At 37.9% G+C, this 17,748-nt stretch overlaps 1 protein-coding gene across 2 annotated transcripts in view; it reads left to right on the top strand.

Moving 5' to 3' along the window:
* LOC132117778 (diacylglycerol lipase-alpha-like) overlaps positions 1-17,748 on the top strand; it is a 45,362-nt gene that overhangs the window by 4,608 nt on the left and 23,006 nt on the right. For both annotated transcript variants that reach the window (XM_059527087.1, XM_059527095.1), the window contains exons 2-3: positions 15,501-15,602; positions 16,530-16,741. In XM_059527087.1, the coding sequence (XP_059383070.1) occupies positions 15,508-15,602; positions 16,530-16,741 (307 nt within the window). In that variant the 5' untranslated portion in view covers positions 15,501-15,507. The remainder of the gene's footprint in view (positions 1-15,500; positions 15,603-16,529; positions 16,742-17,748) is intronic.

The raw sequence follows: 17,748 nt of genomic DNA, 5'->3' as shown, positions 1-17,748 counted from the left end.
TCTTCCTGTTTTCTTCCAAAGAATATGTGTGGCATTATGTCCAAAAATATACCCAGAAGCAATGAACTGGTTGATAATGGCCATGCAGATTAAATATTTTGTACAGATTTACTGTCACATTTTATTTTGTTTCAGCAATTTTGTGTGCATTATATTTGCTGTCATTCATTGTTTTGATGTTGTTTATTATTAATATGCATAAAAAATCTTCTTGTTAGCCGCTACAGGTTTGATTATAGTCAGCATTGGAGGTGGACAACACTGATACCAGAAAAAAAAATAGTAAAATATTTTCTCAACACTTCAGGCTGCTTTCATTTATGACTCATTTGGATGAGGTGTTATGGATGTACAATCTCATAATACAAGCATTAGCATATCATTCATATTAATAAGGCCACTGAGCGAGGCTGGATGTACTTCTACAAGCTTTTCACAAGCTATTATTTTGCTATAATTCAATGACAGTTTGATGTTTTCAAGTGTGGCTCAAGCACTTTTTTGGGGCTTTGTAAGTGGGCGTCATGATATCCCACCGATGCTTAACTGAGGCTTTATCAGGATTGCATGACATTAAAGTCATCCGAAACCTCATCTTACAACAGGATGGTTGTTTGAAACACTTGTCATAAACAAGCAGGTCATGGGATTTTCTATCCTCAAGTGCAGTTAAACCACAGAAACAGTCGATTATTTGATGGAGACATTTGCATAGTCACAGGGCAGGTATTTATTGAGAAGGCGTGGCAGTCTGAAGGTACAGTAATTGACAGGTCACAGTTGCTAATTTGCACACGCAGTAGAGCACAGGAGTGACTGCCCACTTTTTGTGGCTTTGCTTCTGGAAATATATTTCCTTTGTATTTTCTCCATAGGAATTTCTAACCAAACCAGCTAGCTCAGAGATAAATCATAGCGTTACAACCTTTAATTTGATGCAAAAGTATTGTGCAAATATTCAAGCTTGATCATGTTTGAAAATCAGAAAAAAAGACAAATGCACAAGCCCAACACAAGAGGAAGGTACAGGATGTGCTCTTAGATAATCATCTCATGAAGCGATGTGTGAATGATGTAAACAAGACATACCATTCTATGCCACACTACACTACACTACAGTACAGTACACTACAGTACACTATTCTATACTACACTACACTACAGTACACTATACTATACTATACTATACTATACTACACTACACTACAGTCCAGTAGACTACACTACAGTACACTATACTACTGTATACTACACTACACTACAGTCCAGTAGACTACACTATAGTACAGTACAGTACACTATACTATACTATACTATACTATACTATACTATACTATACTATACTTTTACTTCGAGCCAAGCAAATTTTGATAAGCATAAAAAATCAATAGCTATATTATATTTTTGCTGTTAAAAAATAAAAGATTTTTCAAAGTGAAAGCGACTTTATAATGTGTGTGTTTGCTGCGCCACCAAATTGAGATGATGGGCTGTGTGTCCCAAGTTGAAGTATTTTTAACTTGATGTGACATGCTGAAAAACAACCAAAGACGTCTATCTGCTCTGTGTACATGTACCAATGATTGCAAAATAGCGCAGACAGAATGCAAGAACGTGTCCCGTGTGAGTGTACAAAGGCAAATGTTCAGTCCTACTATGAGTTCAGTGTTGATAGAAGGAGTCAGCATGAAAGCAACCAGCTGACTGGATCCTGCTCTGCTCTGCTCTGTCTTTCTCATTCTCCTTGCCACATACTCCACACTTTTTCCCCCGTCATGGCCTATTTATTTTCAACACGCTGCGTTCCACCCCCTACTCGTTGCCAATACATAATCCCTATTTTCCATTATGAAGTCAACACTATTTGTTGCATTTTAGGGCCAGTTGCTGAATGTTGCCATCTTTACAAACTTTTACCTTCAAACCATCCAGTTTTTTTTTACCCAGTGTATCAATTATTGACCAGATTCGACCATGTTTATTTTTTTCCCTCACCTTTTTCTCGGTTCTGATGATGTTTTGCATTCACTCTTTCCACATTAAGTTACAGTTAGTCATAAACATAATGATTTTTCCCTCATAACTTTTGGCTTTAGTAACAGCACATTTTCCAGACTAGGGACATTTTCAGAGACATTTTCCATCACTTCATGCAGAAGTGCTTCATCAAATGTCTTTATTAAATGAATTAAGAAAAACTTTAAATAAATATAACATTTAGTTTGAACCTACTTGTTTTTATTAGGCCTAAAAAAGTTTAAATTTAAGATGAATATATTTTGAGCTTGATTTGATTATCAGTTAACCAACCTGCAGTTTTTTTTAAAGGAAAACAGACCATTTTAAAATGGCTAAATAATGGGGATTGGGATGGTTTCGATGACAAAACAAAATCATTATTATTGGCCGTAAAAATCCTGATTGGTGCATTCCTACGTTTTTGTAATTAACAAAAATTTTACCCTGGACCACAAAACCTTTTGAGATTTATAGATCATATAATAGGCTAATAACCTTTCCATTGATGTATGGTTTATTTGGATTTGACAGTATTTGGCTGAGATACAGTTATTTGAATATCTGAAGGTGCAAAAAGATCTAAATACTGAGAAAATTGCCTTTGAAGTTGACCAAATAAATTCTTAGCAATGCATATTACTAAACAGAAATTACTGTTTGATATATTTATGTTAGGAAATTTACAAAATATCTTCATGGAACATGATTTTTACTAGTGGTCAACCGATAAATTGCCAAGGCAGATATATCGGCCGATATTTGAAAATGCCAAATAAGTTCTTCTGCTTGACCGATGTGTTCGAGGCGGGACATTTATTTTGATGGCGCGCTGAGAAAGGCAGTGCATGAGCGCACACAGCTCACATTCTCCGTCTTGTTTGCAGTCGTAATTAACAGTTCTGTCTAATACGGATAGAATTTTGTCTAATAATCTGATAGAACGGTTAAACAAAGGAATTAATGTATACAAAAAATATTGCTTTTATTATTAATAGAAAGGCAAACATAATAATAATTTTTCGTTTGCCGTCAGCATTAAGCAAATACGCACTTATATCATTTAAACAAATATTTGAATGACTAATGAACATTTAATTTCACAAACCTTGCAAACTTGGTCGAATATAGCTGTGAGATCTTGTGAAGTGTGTAAATGTATCCAGACCAGCATGTTCGCGTGTTCTCTGTGTGACAATCAGCCTGTGTGTCAAGTCAAGTCAAGTCACCTTTATTTATATAGCGCTTTAAACAAAATACATTGCGTCAAAGCAACTGAACAACATTCATTAAGAAAACAGTGTGTCAATAATGCAAAATGACAGTTAAAGGCAGTTCATCATTGAATTCAGTGATGTCATCTCTGTTCAGTTTAAATAGTGTCTGTACATTTATTTGCAATCAAGTCAACGATATCGCTGTAGATGAAATGTCCCCAACTAAGCAAGCCAGAGGCGACAGCGGCAAGGAACTGAAACTCCATCGGTGACAGAATGGAGAAAAAAACCTTGGGAGAAACCAGGCTCAGTTGGGGGGCCAGTTCTCCTCTGACCAGACGAAACCAGTAGTTCAATTCCAGGCTGCAGCAAAATCAGATTGTGCAGAAGAATCATCAGTTTCTTGTGTTCTTGTCCCAGTGGTCGTCTGAGACAAGGTCTTTACAGGGGATCTGTATCTGGGGCTCTAGTTGTCCTGGTCTCCGCTGTCTTTCATGGCTGTCTATATGGCATGTATTCTGTTTCCAGAATACTGAGTGTCCTGTTGGTTATGGTGTTTACTTACTTTTTAATTATATTTTTATTAAATATTTATTTATTTGTGAAAAATACTTTGTCATCTAAAGTATAAGTATTTTATTTTACACATTTATTTTTTTAAATCAATTGTCAAATGATTTCAAATTTCTTAAATATTAATAAAAAAAATACATAAAATAAAATGTATATATATCAAAAACCTGTCAAAAAAAACAATGTCAGTCGACCACTAATCTTTACTTAATATCCTATTGATTTTTGGCATAAAAGAAAATTCGATAATTTTGACCCATACAATGTTTTTTTTAGCTATTGCTAAAAATATACCCCAGTGACTTAAGACTGGTTTTGTGGTCCAGGATCACAAATGATTCTCATAGTCAATTTGTTCTTGTCAGGAGCTCTTGGAAGTGTTTTCTGCAGTATATTTTGATGGTTGATTTTTACCAAAAAAAAAACAAAAAACAATATTGTAGGGCTGTTGTTAATTCAGATTTATCATGAAATTTTAATAATACATGTATTTTTGATGCTTTTTAATGTGGCATGACTGATCGCCGTTGCCATCGGTTTAGTTCAAGAGTTACTACTAGTTATAACACAAAAGAAATGTCTTATTTAGTGTAAGTTTCCATGACAGTCTTCATTTATTCATTGAGCCTTCAACAAATTGGAGAAACAATTAGCAATTTTGAATAATTTCAGTTTTTATTTTAATTTGTGTTAATTATAACATCAAAAAAAAAATAGCAATTGAATATTTATTAGTTTGTTTTCAATAAAATGTAATAGTTTTTCAAAGTCAAAGTCAAAGTCACCTTTATTTATATAGCGCTTTAAACAAAGTACATTGCGTCAAAGCAACTGAACAACATTCATTAGGAAAACAGTGTCAATAATGCAAAAATGATAGTTAAAGGCAGTTCATCATTGGATTCAGTTATGTCATCTCTGTTCAGTTAAATAGTGTCTGTGCATTTATTTGCAATCAAGTCAACGATATCGCTGTAGATGAAGTGTCCCCAACTAAGCAAGCCAGAGGCGACAGCGGCAAGGAACTGAAACTCCATCGGTGACAGAATGGAGAAAAAAAACCTTGGGAGAAACCAGGCTCAGTTGGGGGGCCAGTTCTCCTCTGACCAGACGAAACCAGTAGTTCAATTCCAGGCTGCAGCAAAGTCAGATTGTGCAGATGAATCATCTGTTTCCTGTGGTCTTGTCCTGGTGCTCCTCTGAGACAAGGTCTTTACAGGGGATCTGTATCTGGGGCTCTAGTTGTCCTGGTCTCCGCTGTCTTTCAGCGGAGGGTCCTTTCTAGGTGCTGATCCACCATCTGGTCTGGATACGTACTGGATCCGGGTGACTGCAGTGACACTCTGATCTGGACACAGACTGGATCTGGTGGCCACGGTGACCTCGGAACAAGAGAGAAACAGACAAATATTAGCATAGATGCCATTCTTCTAATGATGTAGCAAGTACATAGGGTGTTATGGGAAGTGTTTCCGGTTCCGGTTGACCTAATTAATGCAGCCTAAAAATCCTTTAACGGATCTGGATAATAAAAGCATATTAGTATGTTATGTGTATGCCAGGTTAAAGAGATGGGTCTTTAATCTAGATTTAAACTGCAAGAGTGTGTCTGCCTCCCGAACAATGTTAGGTAGGTTATTCCAGAGTTTAGACGCCAAATAGGAAAAGGATCTGCCACCCGCAGTTGATTTTGATATTCTAGGTATTATCAAATTGCCTGAGTTTTGAGAACGTAGCGGACGTAGAGGATTATAATGTAAAAGGAGCTCATTCAAATACTGAGGTGCTAAATTATTCAGGGCTTTATAAGTAATAAGCAATATTTTAAAATCTATACGATGCTTGATAGGGAGCCAGTGCAGTGTTGACAGGACCGGGCTAATATGGTCATACTTTCTGGTTCTAGTAAGAACTCTTGCTGCTGCATTTTGGACTAGCTGTAGTTTGTTTACTAAGCGTGCAGAACAACCACCCAATAAAGCATTACAATAATCTAACCTTGAGGTCATAAATGCATGGATTAACATTTCTGCATTTGACATTGAGAGCATAGGCCGTAATTTAGATATATTTTTGAGATGGAAAAATGCAGTTTTACAAATGCTAGAAACGTGGCTTTCTAAGGAAAGATTGCGATCAAATAGCACACCTAGGTTCCTAACTGATGACGAAGAATTGACAGAGCAACCATCAAGTCTTAGACAGTGTTCTAGGTTATTACAAGCAGAGTTTTTAGGTCCTATAATTAACACCTCTGTTTTTTCAGAATTTAGCAGTAAGAAATTACTCGTCATCCAGTTTTTTATATCGACTATGCAATCCATTAGTTTTTCAAATTGGTGTGTTTCACCGGGCTGCGAAGAAATATAGAGCTGAGTATCATCAGCATAACAGTGAAAGCTAACACCATGTTTCCTGATGATATCTCCCAAGGGTAACATATAAAGCATGAAGAGTTGCGGCCCTAGTACTGAGCCTTGAGGTACTCCACACTGCACTTGTGATCGATAGGATACATCTTCATTCACTGCTACGAACTGATGGCGGTCATATAAGTACGATTTAAACCATGCTAATGCACTTCCACTGATGCCAACAAAGTGTTCAAGTCTATGCAAAAGAATGTTGTGGTCAATTGTGTCAAACGCAGCACTAAGATCCAATAAAACTAATAGAGAGATACACCCACGATCAGATGATAAGAGCAGATCATTTGTAACTCTAAGGAGAGCAGTCTCAGTACTATGATACGGTCTAAATCCTGACTGGAAATCCTCACATATACCATTTTTCTCTAAGAAGGAATATAATTGTGAGGATACCACCTTTTCTAGTATCTTGGACAGAAAAGGGAGATTCGAGATTGGTCTATAATTAACTAGTTCTTTGGGGTCAAGTTGTGGTTTTTTGATGAGAGGCTTAATAACAGCCAGTTTGGAGGTTTTGGGGACATATCCTAATGACAATGAGGAATTAATAATAGTCAGAAGAGGATCTATGACTTCTGGAAGCACCTCTTTTAGGAGCTTAGATGGTATAGGGTCTAACATACATGTTGTTGGTTTAGATGATTTAACAAGTTTATACAATTCTTCCTCTCCTGTAGTAGAGAATGAGTGGAACTGTTCCTCAGGGGGTCTATAGTGCACTGTCTGATGTGATACTGTAGCTGACGGCTGAATGGTTGCAATTTTATCTCTAATAGTATCAATTTTAGAAGTAGTTCATAAAGTCATTACTGCTGTGGTGTTGGGAAATGTCCACACTTGTTGAGGCTTTATTTTTCGTTAATTTAGCCACTGTATTGAATAAATACCTGGGGTTATGTTTGTTTTCTTCTAAAAGAGAAGAAAAGTAATCGGATCTAGCAGTTTTTAATGCTTTTCTGTAGGATATGTTACTTTCCCGCCAAGCAATACGAAATACCTCTAGTTTTGTTTTCCTCCAGCTGCGCTCCATTTTTCGGGCTGCTCTCTTTAGGGTGCGAGTATGCTCATTATACCATGTTGTCAAACTGTTTTCCTTAACCTTCCTTAAGCGTAAAGGAGCAACTGTATTTAAAGTGCTAGAAAAGAGAGAGTCCATAGTTTCTGTTACATCATCAAGTTGTTCTGAGGTTTTGGATATGCTAAGGAATTTGGTTACATCAGGAAGATAACTTAAAAAGCAGTCTTTTGTGTTAGAAGTGATGGTTCTTCCATACTTGTAACAAGAAGTAGAATTTACAATTTTGGCTATATGAAGTTTGCACAGAACTAAATAATGATCTGAGATATCATCACTTGGCTGAATAATTTCAACACCATCAACATCAATTCCATGTGACAGTATTAAATCTAGAGTATGATTTCGACAATGAGTAGGTCCTGAAAGTGTTGTCTAACACCAATAGAGTCCAGAATGTCTATAAATGCTGATCCCAATGCATCTTTTTCATTATCAACATGGATATTAAAATCACCAACTATTAAGACTTTATCTGCAGCCAGAACTAACTCGGATGTAAAATCACCAAACTCTTTAATAAAGTCTGTATGGTGCCCTGGTGGCCTGTATACAGTAGCCAGTACAAACATAACAGGGGATTTATCATTAACATTTGTTTCTCTGGATAATGTTATATGAAGCACCATTACTTCAAACGAGTTATACTTGAAGCCTGCCCTCTGAGAATTCCTGAAAACGTTGTTTTAAATTGAAGCAACACCTCCACCTTTGCCTTTTAGACGCGGCTCATGTTTATAACAGTAATCTTGGGGGGTGGACTCATTTAAAATAATGTAATCATCAGGTTTTAGCCAGGTTTCTGTCAAACATAGTACATCTATATTATGATCAGTGATCATATTATTTACAAAAAGTGTTTTCGTAGAAAGGGATCTGATATTCAATAAGCCAAGCTTTATCATTTGTTTATCCATATTGCTTCTGTTTTTTATTTGTTGAACCTCAATTAAATTGTTAATCTTAACTTGGTTTGGACGTTTTTTGTTTTTTCTAGTTCGGGGAACAGACACAGTCTCTATAGTGTGATATCTAGGTGAAAAAGTCTCTATGTGCTGAGAATTAACTGACCTCTGTGACGGGAGGCAGCTAGCAGACGGTCGGTTTAGCCAGTCCGTCTGCCTCCTGACCTGGGCCCCAGTTAGTCAAGTATAAACACTAAGACTATTTGCCATATTTCTAGAGAGAAGAGTGGCGCCACCCCAGGAGGGATGAAGACCATCTCTTTTAAACAGGTCAGGTCTGCCCCAAAAGCTCGTCCAATTGTCTATGAAACCTATGTTATTCTGTGGGCACCACTTAGACATCCAGCCATTGAGTGATGACAATCTGCTATGCATCTCGTCACCACGGTAAGCAGGGAGGGGACCAGAGCATATTACAGTGTCTGACATCGTGCTTGCAAGTTCACACACCTCTTTAATGTTATTTTTAGTGATCTCCGACTGGCGAAGTCGAACATCATTAGCGCCGGCATGAATAACAATCTTACTGTATTTACGTTTAGCATTAGCCAGCACTTTTAAATTTGCCAAGATGTCAGGCGCTCTGGCTCCCGGTAAACATTTGACTATGGTGGCTGGTGTCTCTATATTCACGTTCCGTACAATAGAATCACCAATAACTAGAGCACTTTCATCAGGTTTCTCAGTGGGTGCATCACTGAGTGGGGAGAACCTGTTTAATGTTTTGATTAGAACAGAGGAGCGGTGTTTTGACCCACGACTACGCTGCCTCACCGTCACCCAGTTGCCCTGCTGCAGGGGCTCTGTTTCCGGAACCGAACAATGTACAGGAATCCCTGAGCTAGACGCATCCAAAGCCATATCTAGAGCCCTAACATTCTTACTGTCCTCAATTAAATTTTGGATGCGTGTCTCTAATTCTGAAATCTTCTCTGTCAGCCTAACTATTTCCCTGCATTTATCACATGTGAATCCCTCATCAGCGACAGAGATAGATAAACTGTACATGTGGCAAGAGGTGCAAGTAACAATGACAGGAGGTGCCATTACTCACCGTGCTTGATGAAAATTCTTACTGCGGTTGTTTGATGAACTTGTGAAAAACTGGAGCGAGAGGAGAAAAGAAAACAGCGATAGGTTCGAATGAAAACGCTAATGACAAGCTAACGAGTGCTAACGCTTTGCAGGTGTACTGCACTCATGGATATAAAGTAAAAGTGAACGATCAAAGTTAATCCGTTAAGATTGATCAATAATATCAGAAATATGGTGTGAATTAAGTTATATTTTACTACTTTAAAAAACAGAGAGTGATAGTAAGATAAAGATTCTAGAGAAAAAATAAAATAAAAACAGCTACACGGAGCTACGATTTGCTACAGAAGGCCAACAGGAAGTAGAGAAAACACTGTCTAACAGCGACACCCACATGATTTGTAATATCATGTATCACGTAATGCACCAAAAGGGTTTCCTGTATATAGTTTAAACCATGTTTTTTTTTTTTTTGCTTAAAAAGTTACATGTACTTGACCCAAAATATTAAATATTCTCAGTAAATCGAATCATATGCATCTGCATTGGAATCAAATTGAACTATAAAATCAATTTGCCCAGCCCTATAAAAATCTGTGCCCGGTTGCATAAAACTCCGTAAGTGAGGGTTTTCCTGAGGGAGAAAAAATCCCTGAGGTAAGGGATTTCATTAAGAGCGTTGCAAGAAACCTCTTAACTGTCACCCTTGCCTAAGTGTTTATACTAAGCATTTCACATTAGTTTCTGACAACATATGGCAAAGATCGCCGCGGTTGCTATAGTTACTACCGCTAACAGTAAACAGATCATAACGAATCACAAAGCCAAACTCTTGGTAAAATCACACTTGTATTAATGTATTTTTGCTATGGAGAGTACAAACATAACAGAAAACAAAAAAAACGTAAACCAAACTGGACAGAGGACGAAAAGGCAATTATTGTTTTCGTTAGTGGTTATAATAATAATAATAATACTTTTCAGCCTTTCATCAACCATTCATCGTCTCCAAGGGATTATTACGATCATTAAAAACACGCCTTGGTATTTCCTCCTCTTCAATTAACACTAAATCAGACATCGTATTTTGAGTTTAAGTTGACTTAAGGGAGCTGTTTTGTACCCTTAAATTTATTAAGGTGAAATGGTCACTAAGGATTTTGTAGCAACGCTTAAGGGAACACTTAGATAATTAAGGGGAAAAACTTAATAACAGCCTTAAAGGAACACTCCACCGTTTTTTGAAATAGGGCTTATTCACATTATTTCCTACATTTAGATAGGTGGGCAAATGCATTTTTGTGTCAGTGCATGCATTGTTTTAGTTTGACTGGGTCGGCGTTAGCTTAGCTTAGCACAATGAATGGAATCCTTTGTTGCCAGCTAGCATGGCCTGAGTAAAAGTGATCAAAAAAATTTAAAAAACCCACCTAATTACTTCTTGTGGCCTGCGTATTCACAACGAGTACAAATAGCGATCCAGATTAACACTAGGCGATTTCCTAGGCAGATATTGACTTGGGACTATATTATGGGGAAGCACAGGCGAAGCACTGCTGCTTAGGCGAAGCACTGCTACTTCGGTGCAGAGATATCATGCAACACATGAAATCCCACGACTTCCGTCAACATACCGGCGTGAATAGTAGCTGCCTGGCTATTTTCCTTACAGTACACGAATGGCGATGAACATGGCTGATTTTGAGAGAGACGAAGAGGGTGACTTCTCAGACAGTCAAGAACCAGAACCATACCTATTTGAACCAGAGTTTACAGAAGACGAGCTGCGTGCTTTGGAAATAGAACGACAGGAGGAGGAGGTTGCGATCGCTCGTGATGAGAGCCAACATGAACTGGTGGTGTGAATGTGGGGGAATATGCCAATCTATGCCGACGGAAATAGAGTGTCTATGCTGTAGAGGGTGGGACATGTTTTTGCCATTGATGACCCGGCTCAACACGTCAGATCAAGATGAGCGTGCCCGAAGTTGTGTCACATCTACAGAGGATTTCACGGCGCTGATCCATTCTGCAGTACTCGATTTTTTTTCCGGTGTGACAAAGTGAACTGGAAAAAACGCCCCACGCCGAATGGACCAAATGGACAGCTGTCCACAGAGTAAGTGATTATTTTAATCATGACGCATGTATAGATCGACCCATATTATAGCTGTATTCACATAGAGTTGATGTTTTCACAGGCAATATAGGTTATATAGGAAGAGAAATAAAAGACAACTTACATGTGCACTTTGTTCTTCCTGTGTTTTCAAAGTAGTCCTCTGGTGCAAAATGTTCTTCGCAAACACGATACTGCTTTATTTTGTTGAGAGGCGTTGAACTACAGATCTCCAGAGCTGCTAGCCATTTATTTCTCAGTTCCACATTAGGTGGAATTCTGTGAAACATTACATTCGTGTATGTCCTTTGCTTGTTCTCACAACCTTTTGCTATGCAGGTAATAACCATGTTTGCTGTAACTTCTCAAAATAAATCATCCAAAAGCGAAGACACTCGGTGCAGGTCACGCCGGTATGTTCTTCTTCTTCTGTTTTTTTTTTACGCGTTGCACGCCGCTATGTTGACGGAATTCGTGGGATTTCATGTGTTGCGTGATATCTCTGCACCGAAGTAGCAGTGCTTCGCCTGTGCTTCCCCATAATATAGTCCCAAGTCAATATCTGCCTAGTGTTAATCTGGATCGCTATTTGTACTCGTTGTGAATACGCAGGCCACAAGAAGTAATTAGGTGGGTTTTTTAAAATTTTTTGATCACTTTTACTCAGGCCATGCTAGCTGGCAACAAAGGATTCCATTCATTGTGCTAAGCTAAGCTAACGCCGACCCAGTCAAACTAAAACAATGCATGCACTGACACAAAAATGCATTTGCCCACCTATCTAAATGTAGGAAATAATGTGAATAAGCCCTATTTCAAAAAACGGTGGAGTGTTCCTTTAAGTTCCTTAAGGAAACCCTTAGGGTTTTTTATTGCAACCCAAGTTTCACTAAGGGTACCCTTAACCTTATATCTAAGGGATTTATTAGCTTAAGGAGTTTCATGCAACCGGGCACTGAGCTTTAACATGCAAGTTGAAAAGTTTTTAGTTAATATCAACCAGATTTCTAATATCAAATGGGTTTATCCCTACTTGACTCATTTTCCGTCTCTTTAATTTCTCCAGTGAAATGTCCTTGTTGTGTTTTCACCATCTCTGTGTAGCCGCAACCTCCTTTCTCTGTCTTTTCTCCTTTTCATCTCGCCCATCCATACTCTGAGCTTGGCTTCAACCACTCTCGTCCTTTTTTTAGATTGAGGACCATGTGCTACACACACCCACTCTCCCCTGCCTCTCCTCTCTTCTCATCTCTTGCTCCAGATTCTTCCTTCCCTCTCTCTCTTCCTCCTTCACTCACCCTTGCTCTCGCTTGCCTTCTGTCTTATTTCTCCTAATTTTCATGCTAGTCCTCCTTTACCCTGCATCCTCATCATGTTTCACTTTCACTGCCGCCCACTCGGCTCTTTCAACATCTTCCAGCTCCACCTGCAGTGTGTGTGTTTGTGTTTGTGGATTTATGTCTGCTTCGAATGAGTGTGTATGTATGCCTAGTGTGAACATTCTGTCTTTTATGGAATGTTTAAAATCAAAGACAAAATATGAACATGTTTGCATGATTTCTGCACTGATTTTGGGGTGAAATCTTAAAAATGGATTTGAAATGGTAAAATTGTAAAAGTTTGGCTTCGGATAAAACAATCATCAGTGATCTGAGTGTTAAGATTGGTTTTGGTTTGGGATTTGAAAAAACTTGGATATTAAAACCAATAAACCATGGAAGAACGAAGTAAATGTTGATTTCATGTTGACTTGAACCTTTGCTCCACACCACCCACTAAAAAGCACAAATGTTTTGGGGAAGTGCTTTGCCAGGGCGTTTCCCTTTACCCCGATCCACAAAAAGATCAACCGAACATGTGGCCATCACATCAGCCATGTAGTTTTGTCCCCAGAACACAGAACATTATCCGTGTTCACTGAAAGTACCTGTTGTCCGATGAAATGGTTTGATAGAGATTTGTGTTGTAAATTGTGCGATTTTGCCACACAATGAAATTTTGCTGGGTCAGAGCTTTACAGTGTCTGGACTGAAAGCGGTATCCATGGAAACCATCAGTAATCCTCCTTCACAATCGCAAGACTCTCTTTTTCTCTCTCTCTGTTTGTTTTTGTCTTGTAGCTACTGGTGATTGCTGAGGCATGCATTAATACTGTTGCTCAAACTTAAGCTCAGAGATTTGAACAAAACATTCTTTTCCTTGGGCCATTTACCAACCATCCTAAACACCGTAACATCTGAACTGCAACACCCTGCAAACCACTGAACATCCTAACAACTTCAGCACAATATCTGATCAACCTGGACACCCTAACAATTGCAGTGCAACACCCGGAAAACCACCCTGAACACCCTAACAACTGCAGTGCAAAACCACCATCCTGGACACCCTAACAACTGCAGTGCAATACATAGAAAACCACCCTCAACATCTTAATAACTGCAGTAAAACACCCTAACAACCCTGAACACCCTAACAACTGCAGTACAACACCCTAACAACATTTAACACCCTAATAAATGCAGTGCAAAACCCAAACAACCATCCTGAACACCCTAACAACTGCACTGCAACACCCCGAAAAACACCCTGAACACCCTAACAACTGCAGTGAAACACCCGAACAACCATCCTGAACACCCTAACAAGTGCTTAGCAATGCCATTTCTTCCACAGCATTTCAACGATATAGCAACATCATGGCAACATCCTAAACAACCTAGCAACTGCATGGCAATGCCCTTGACAGCAAGAACAACCTAACAACCACACAAAAATGCCCTGGCACCCACCAAAGACCTCCTAGCAACCATATAACATTGCCCTAGCAACCACCCAGAACAGCCTAATTTCATCATAGCAACGCCCTACTATAGCACTAATGCACTGGCCACCCAAAACATCTTATCAACAGCATAGCAATGTCCTAGTAACCACCTAAACACTCTAGCAACTGTATAGCAATACACTGGCCACCCAAAACGCCCTAACATCTGCATAGCAATGCCCTGGTAACCACCTAAACACTCTAGCAACTGTATAGCAATGCACTGGCCACCCAAAACGCCCTAACAACTGCATAGCAACTCCCTAGTAACCACCTAAACACTCTAGCAACTGTATGTCAATTCACTGGCCACCCAGAACACCCTAGCAACTGGATAACAAAGCCCTAGTAAACACCTATACACTCTGGCAACTGTATAGCTATGTATAACTTCATCATAATGTCCTGGCAACTACCTAAACACATTCACAAAAAACTAGTAGGTAAGTTGTATGCTTGAGGCTAGCATGAGTAAACTCTCAGTCACGTTACACTTAACAAATATTGATTTCTTTCCTGTTGTCATTCTCATGAGTTGCTTCCTCTTTGCCCTTCTTTTCCTCTTTCATAATTTCCCTCAGTCCTCTCTCTCTAGTGTCTTATTCCAATCAGACCAGGTTCAGTTTCAGTCTCTGATGCACAATTATAAAGCTGATTTAAAAAATAGATCACCCAAAAATGAAATGATATTTGAATGGTGTTTTTGTCATGAAATAAGGGTGAGTATATTGCAGAAGTATTTGTTTGTATATATACAGTACACACTTTTTTGTTATGTATACTGTATAATTCCACATGTGTTAATTCATATTTTTTATGCCTTAAGTGTGAATCTACAATTTTCATAGTCATGAAAATAAAGAAAACTCTTTGAATGAGAAGGTGTGTCCAAACTTTTGGTCTGTACTGTATATATATATATAATTTTTATTTTATTTTTTTGGTGAACTATTTCTTTAAAATCACCGATCACCGCAATAATGGTTATCCTATGCTGTGTTTTGATGTGTGAAAAGCCGTTGTTGTTTTGTTTCTAATGTAAATTGAGGAGTTTTTTTTCTGCAAAAGCACTTCCATGCTTTTAGTGTGTGCGTGTGTTCAGTCTTCTTCTCGTTTGGCCTTGTGTTACTCTCGTCTTTTATTGCAGAATTGAAGAAGTGGTGAATGAGAAGTCTTACTGTGTGTGTTTGTGAGTCATGTGTGTCAGGCAGTTCACAACTGGGGTGTGTTTATGTTTGTTTCAGGGCAGTAATGCCGGGCATGGTACTGTTTCGGCGACGCTGGTCAGTCGGCAGTGATGACCTGGTGTTACCGGCTTTCTTCCTGTTCCTACTACACTGCATATGGTGAGTCAGTATGTGTTTGTGTTTGTCTGTACAGTTTGTTCTTTTACATTCATGCACGAATTAAGCAATCAAACCAGTAAAGAATAAGCTCTTAGAGCAAGCACTGTGACTTCAACAGAAGGTTTAAGGGCTTAATTTAGACATTCTGTCTTGTGATATAATAGCAGCTCCCAACAATTTGAATGAGTTGCACAATGATGCAAGTTATTTATTTGAAGTACACAAATATTTAAAACAGTTTTTAGCTTTTAAAATATAGTATATTTTAGTATGCTGTTTACTTGTAAAATATTTGTTATTAAAGTTAATGTATATATATTAGTGCTGTCAAACGATTAATTGCGATTAATCAATACAACAGTTTAGAGTTTACATAAGAAGTAGTTTAACATTCGTACACAGATCCATTCTGCTTATGTTTCATGTGTAATTGCATCAACATCACAAACAGCTGGACTTGATTCTTTACATTTTTCAGCATAAATATCATAATAAAACTCTAGGTTTCTATTTTACAAATTGTTTTTTTCTAAATTTTTGGCACTGACCACCAATATAAGTTGTTAATTGTTATTAACAGTTCTGTTTATTTCATACACATTTTGCCAACTGACAATAAAGAACAAAACGATGCTTATTTTTGTGTTTTGAGGTGACAGACTCCTGCAACCAAACTAGAATTACCATAATTCTCTGTATCAGCACAAGAATAATTAAGTACGCAGATAAAATATTGATTGCATGACGTAATCTTTGGTGCTTTATAAACCAAATTAATTTTTTTTGTGGAACAGAAATTTGAAATATGAAATTTCCCAACGGGTTTATTTGTATATTGGAAATCATTTTAATGCACATCTTGTCATAAATGTCAGATTTCTTATATGTGTACGTTCATGTGATGCTGTTGCTGTGCTCTTCCGGCAGGCTTGTGGTTCTGTCCGTGGTTCTCTTTGGGCTGCCATACAGTTTAGAGCAATCTTGCTCAGTAACGCTGGTGGATCATGGTCGGGGTTACCTAGGCATCCTGGTCAGCTGTCTGATCTGTGAGAGCGCCATCATGTGGCTGAGCATGAGGGGCAGCATCCTGTATACACAACCCAGAGAGGCAGTGCAGTACGTGCTCTATATACGGCTGGGTAAGGCACACACTTGTCTTAGTGTGACCCTGGATCACAAAACCAGTCTTCAGTGTACATTTTTCAAAATTGAGATTTATAAATCACATGAAAACTGAATTACTAAGCTTTCCATTGGTGTATTGTTTGTTAGCAGACAATATTTGACCGAGATACAACTATTTGAATATCTGGAATCTGATGGAGCAAAAAAATCAAAATATTGAGAAAATTGCTTTTAAAGCTGTCCAAATGACGTTCTTAGCAATGCATATTACTCATCAAAAATTACGTTTTGATATATTTATGGTAGGAAATTTACAAAATATATTCATGGATATGATCTTTACATAATGTCCTAATGATTTTTGGCATAAAAGAAAAATCTGTAATTTTGAACCATACAGTGTTTTTTGGCTATTGCTACAAATATACCCCAGCAACTTAAGACTGTTTTTTTGGTCCAGGGTCACATATAAAAACAACCATGAAAAATCTTTCATCAGTTCTCTCAGTACATGCAATCTTATATGTCAGCTCTGTTAACTGTAGTGATCCATCATAGACATAGCAAATGCTATTCCAAATTTTAAGGCAGCACTGCAAGTATCCTCTGTGGAGAAAGCAATCCCAGAATGCATTGCAGTGGACACTTTCACAAGACTGTGATGACACGTTTAAACAGTCATCAGCAAAGTAAATCATCAAGTTGTTGATATTAATGTATGTACATTTATAACTTTGTATCACCTTTGCATTAAATTACAAAAAAATGTATTAATGCTAATGTGAGGGAGTTTTTAATGCAGCATCTCTGAGTGGGATGGTAAATTTAACATTGTCCTCTTTTCTGACTGCTGTTATCAGTCTCTCTCTTTTTCTCCTTTGATTGAAAGATGTGAAAACACTATCCTGGAGTTTTTCTTTTGCTATTTTAGCCAAATAATTATGGACCAAAACCAATCAATCTAATTGAAGTGGACTATTATCACAGTAATTGTGTGCTTTTGCCCTTTTTCTGATACACA

The sequence above is a fragment of the Carassius carassius genome, chromosome 3 (genome assembly GCF_963082965.1).
Source record: "Carassius carassius chromosome 3, fCarCar2.1, whole genome shotgun sequence".
In the NCBI taxonomy this organism is placed as follows: Eukaryota; Metazoa; Chordata; class Actinopteri; order Cypriniformes; family Cyprinidae; genus Carassius; species Carassius carassius.
The sequence above is the reverse complement of the archived record's forward strand: the minus strand, read 5'-3'. Positions and strand labels throughout refer to the sequence as shown.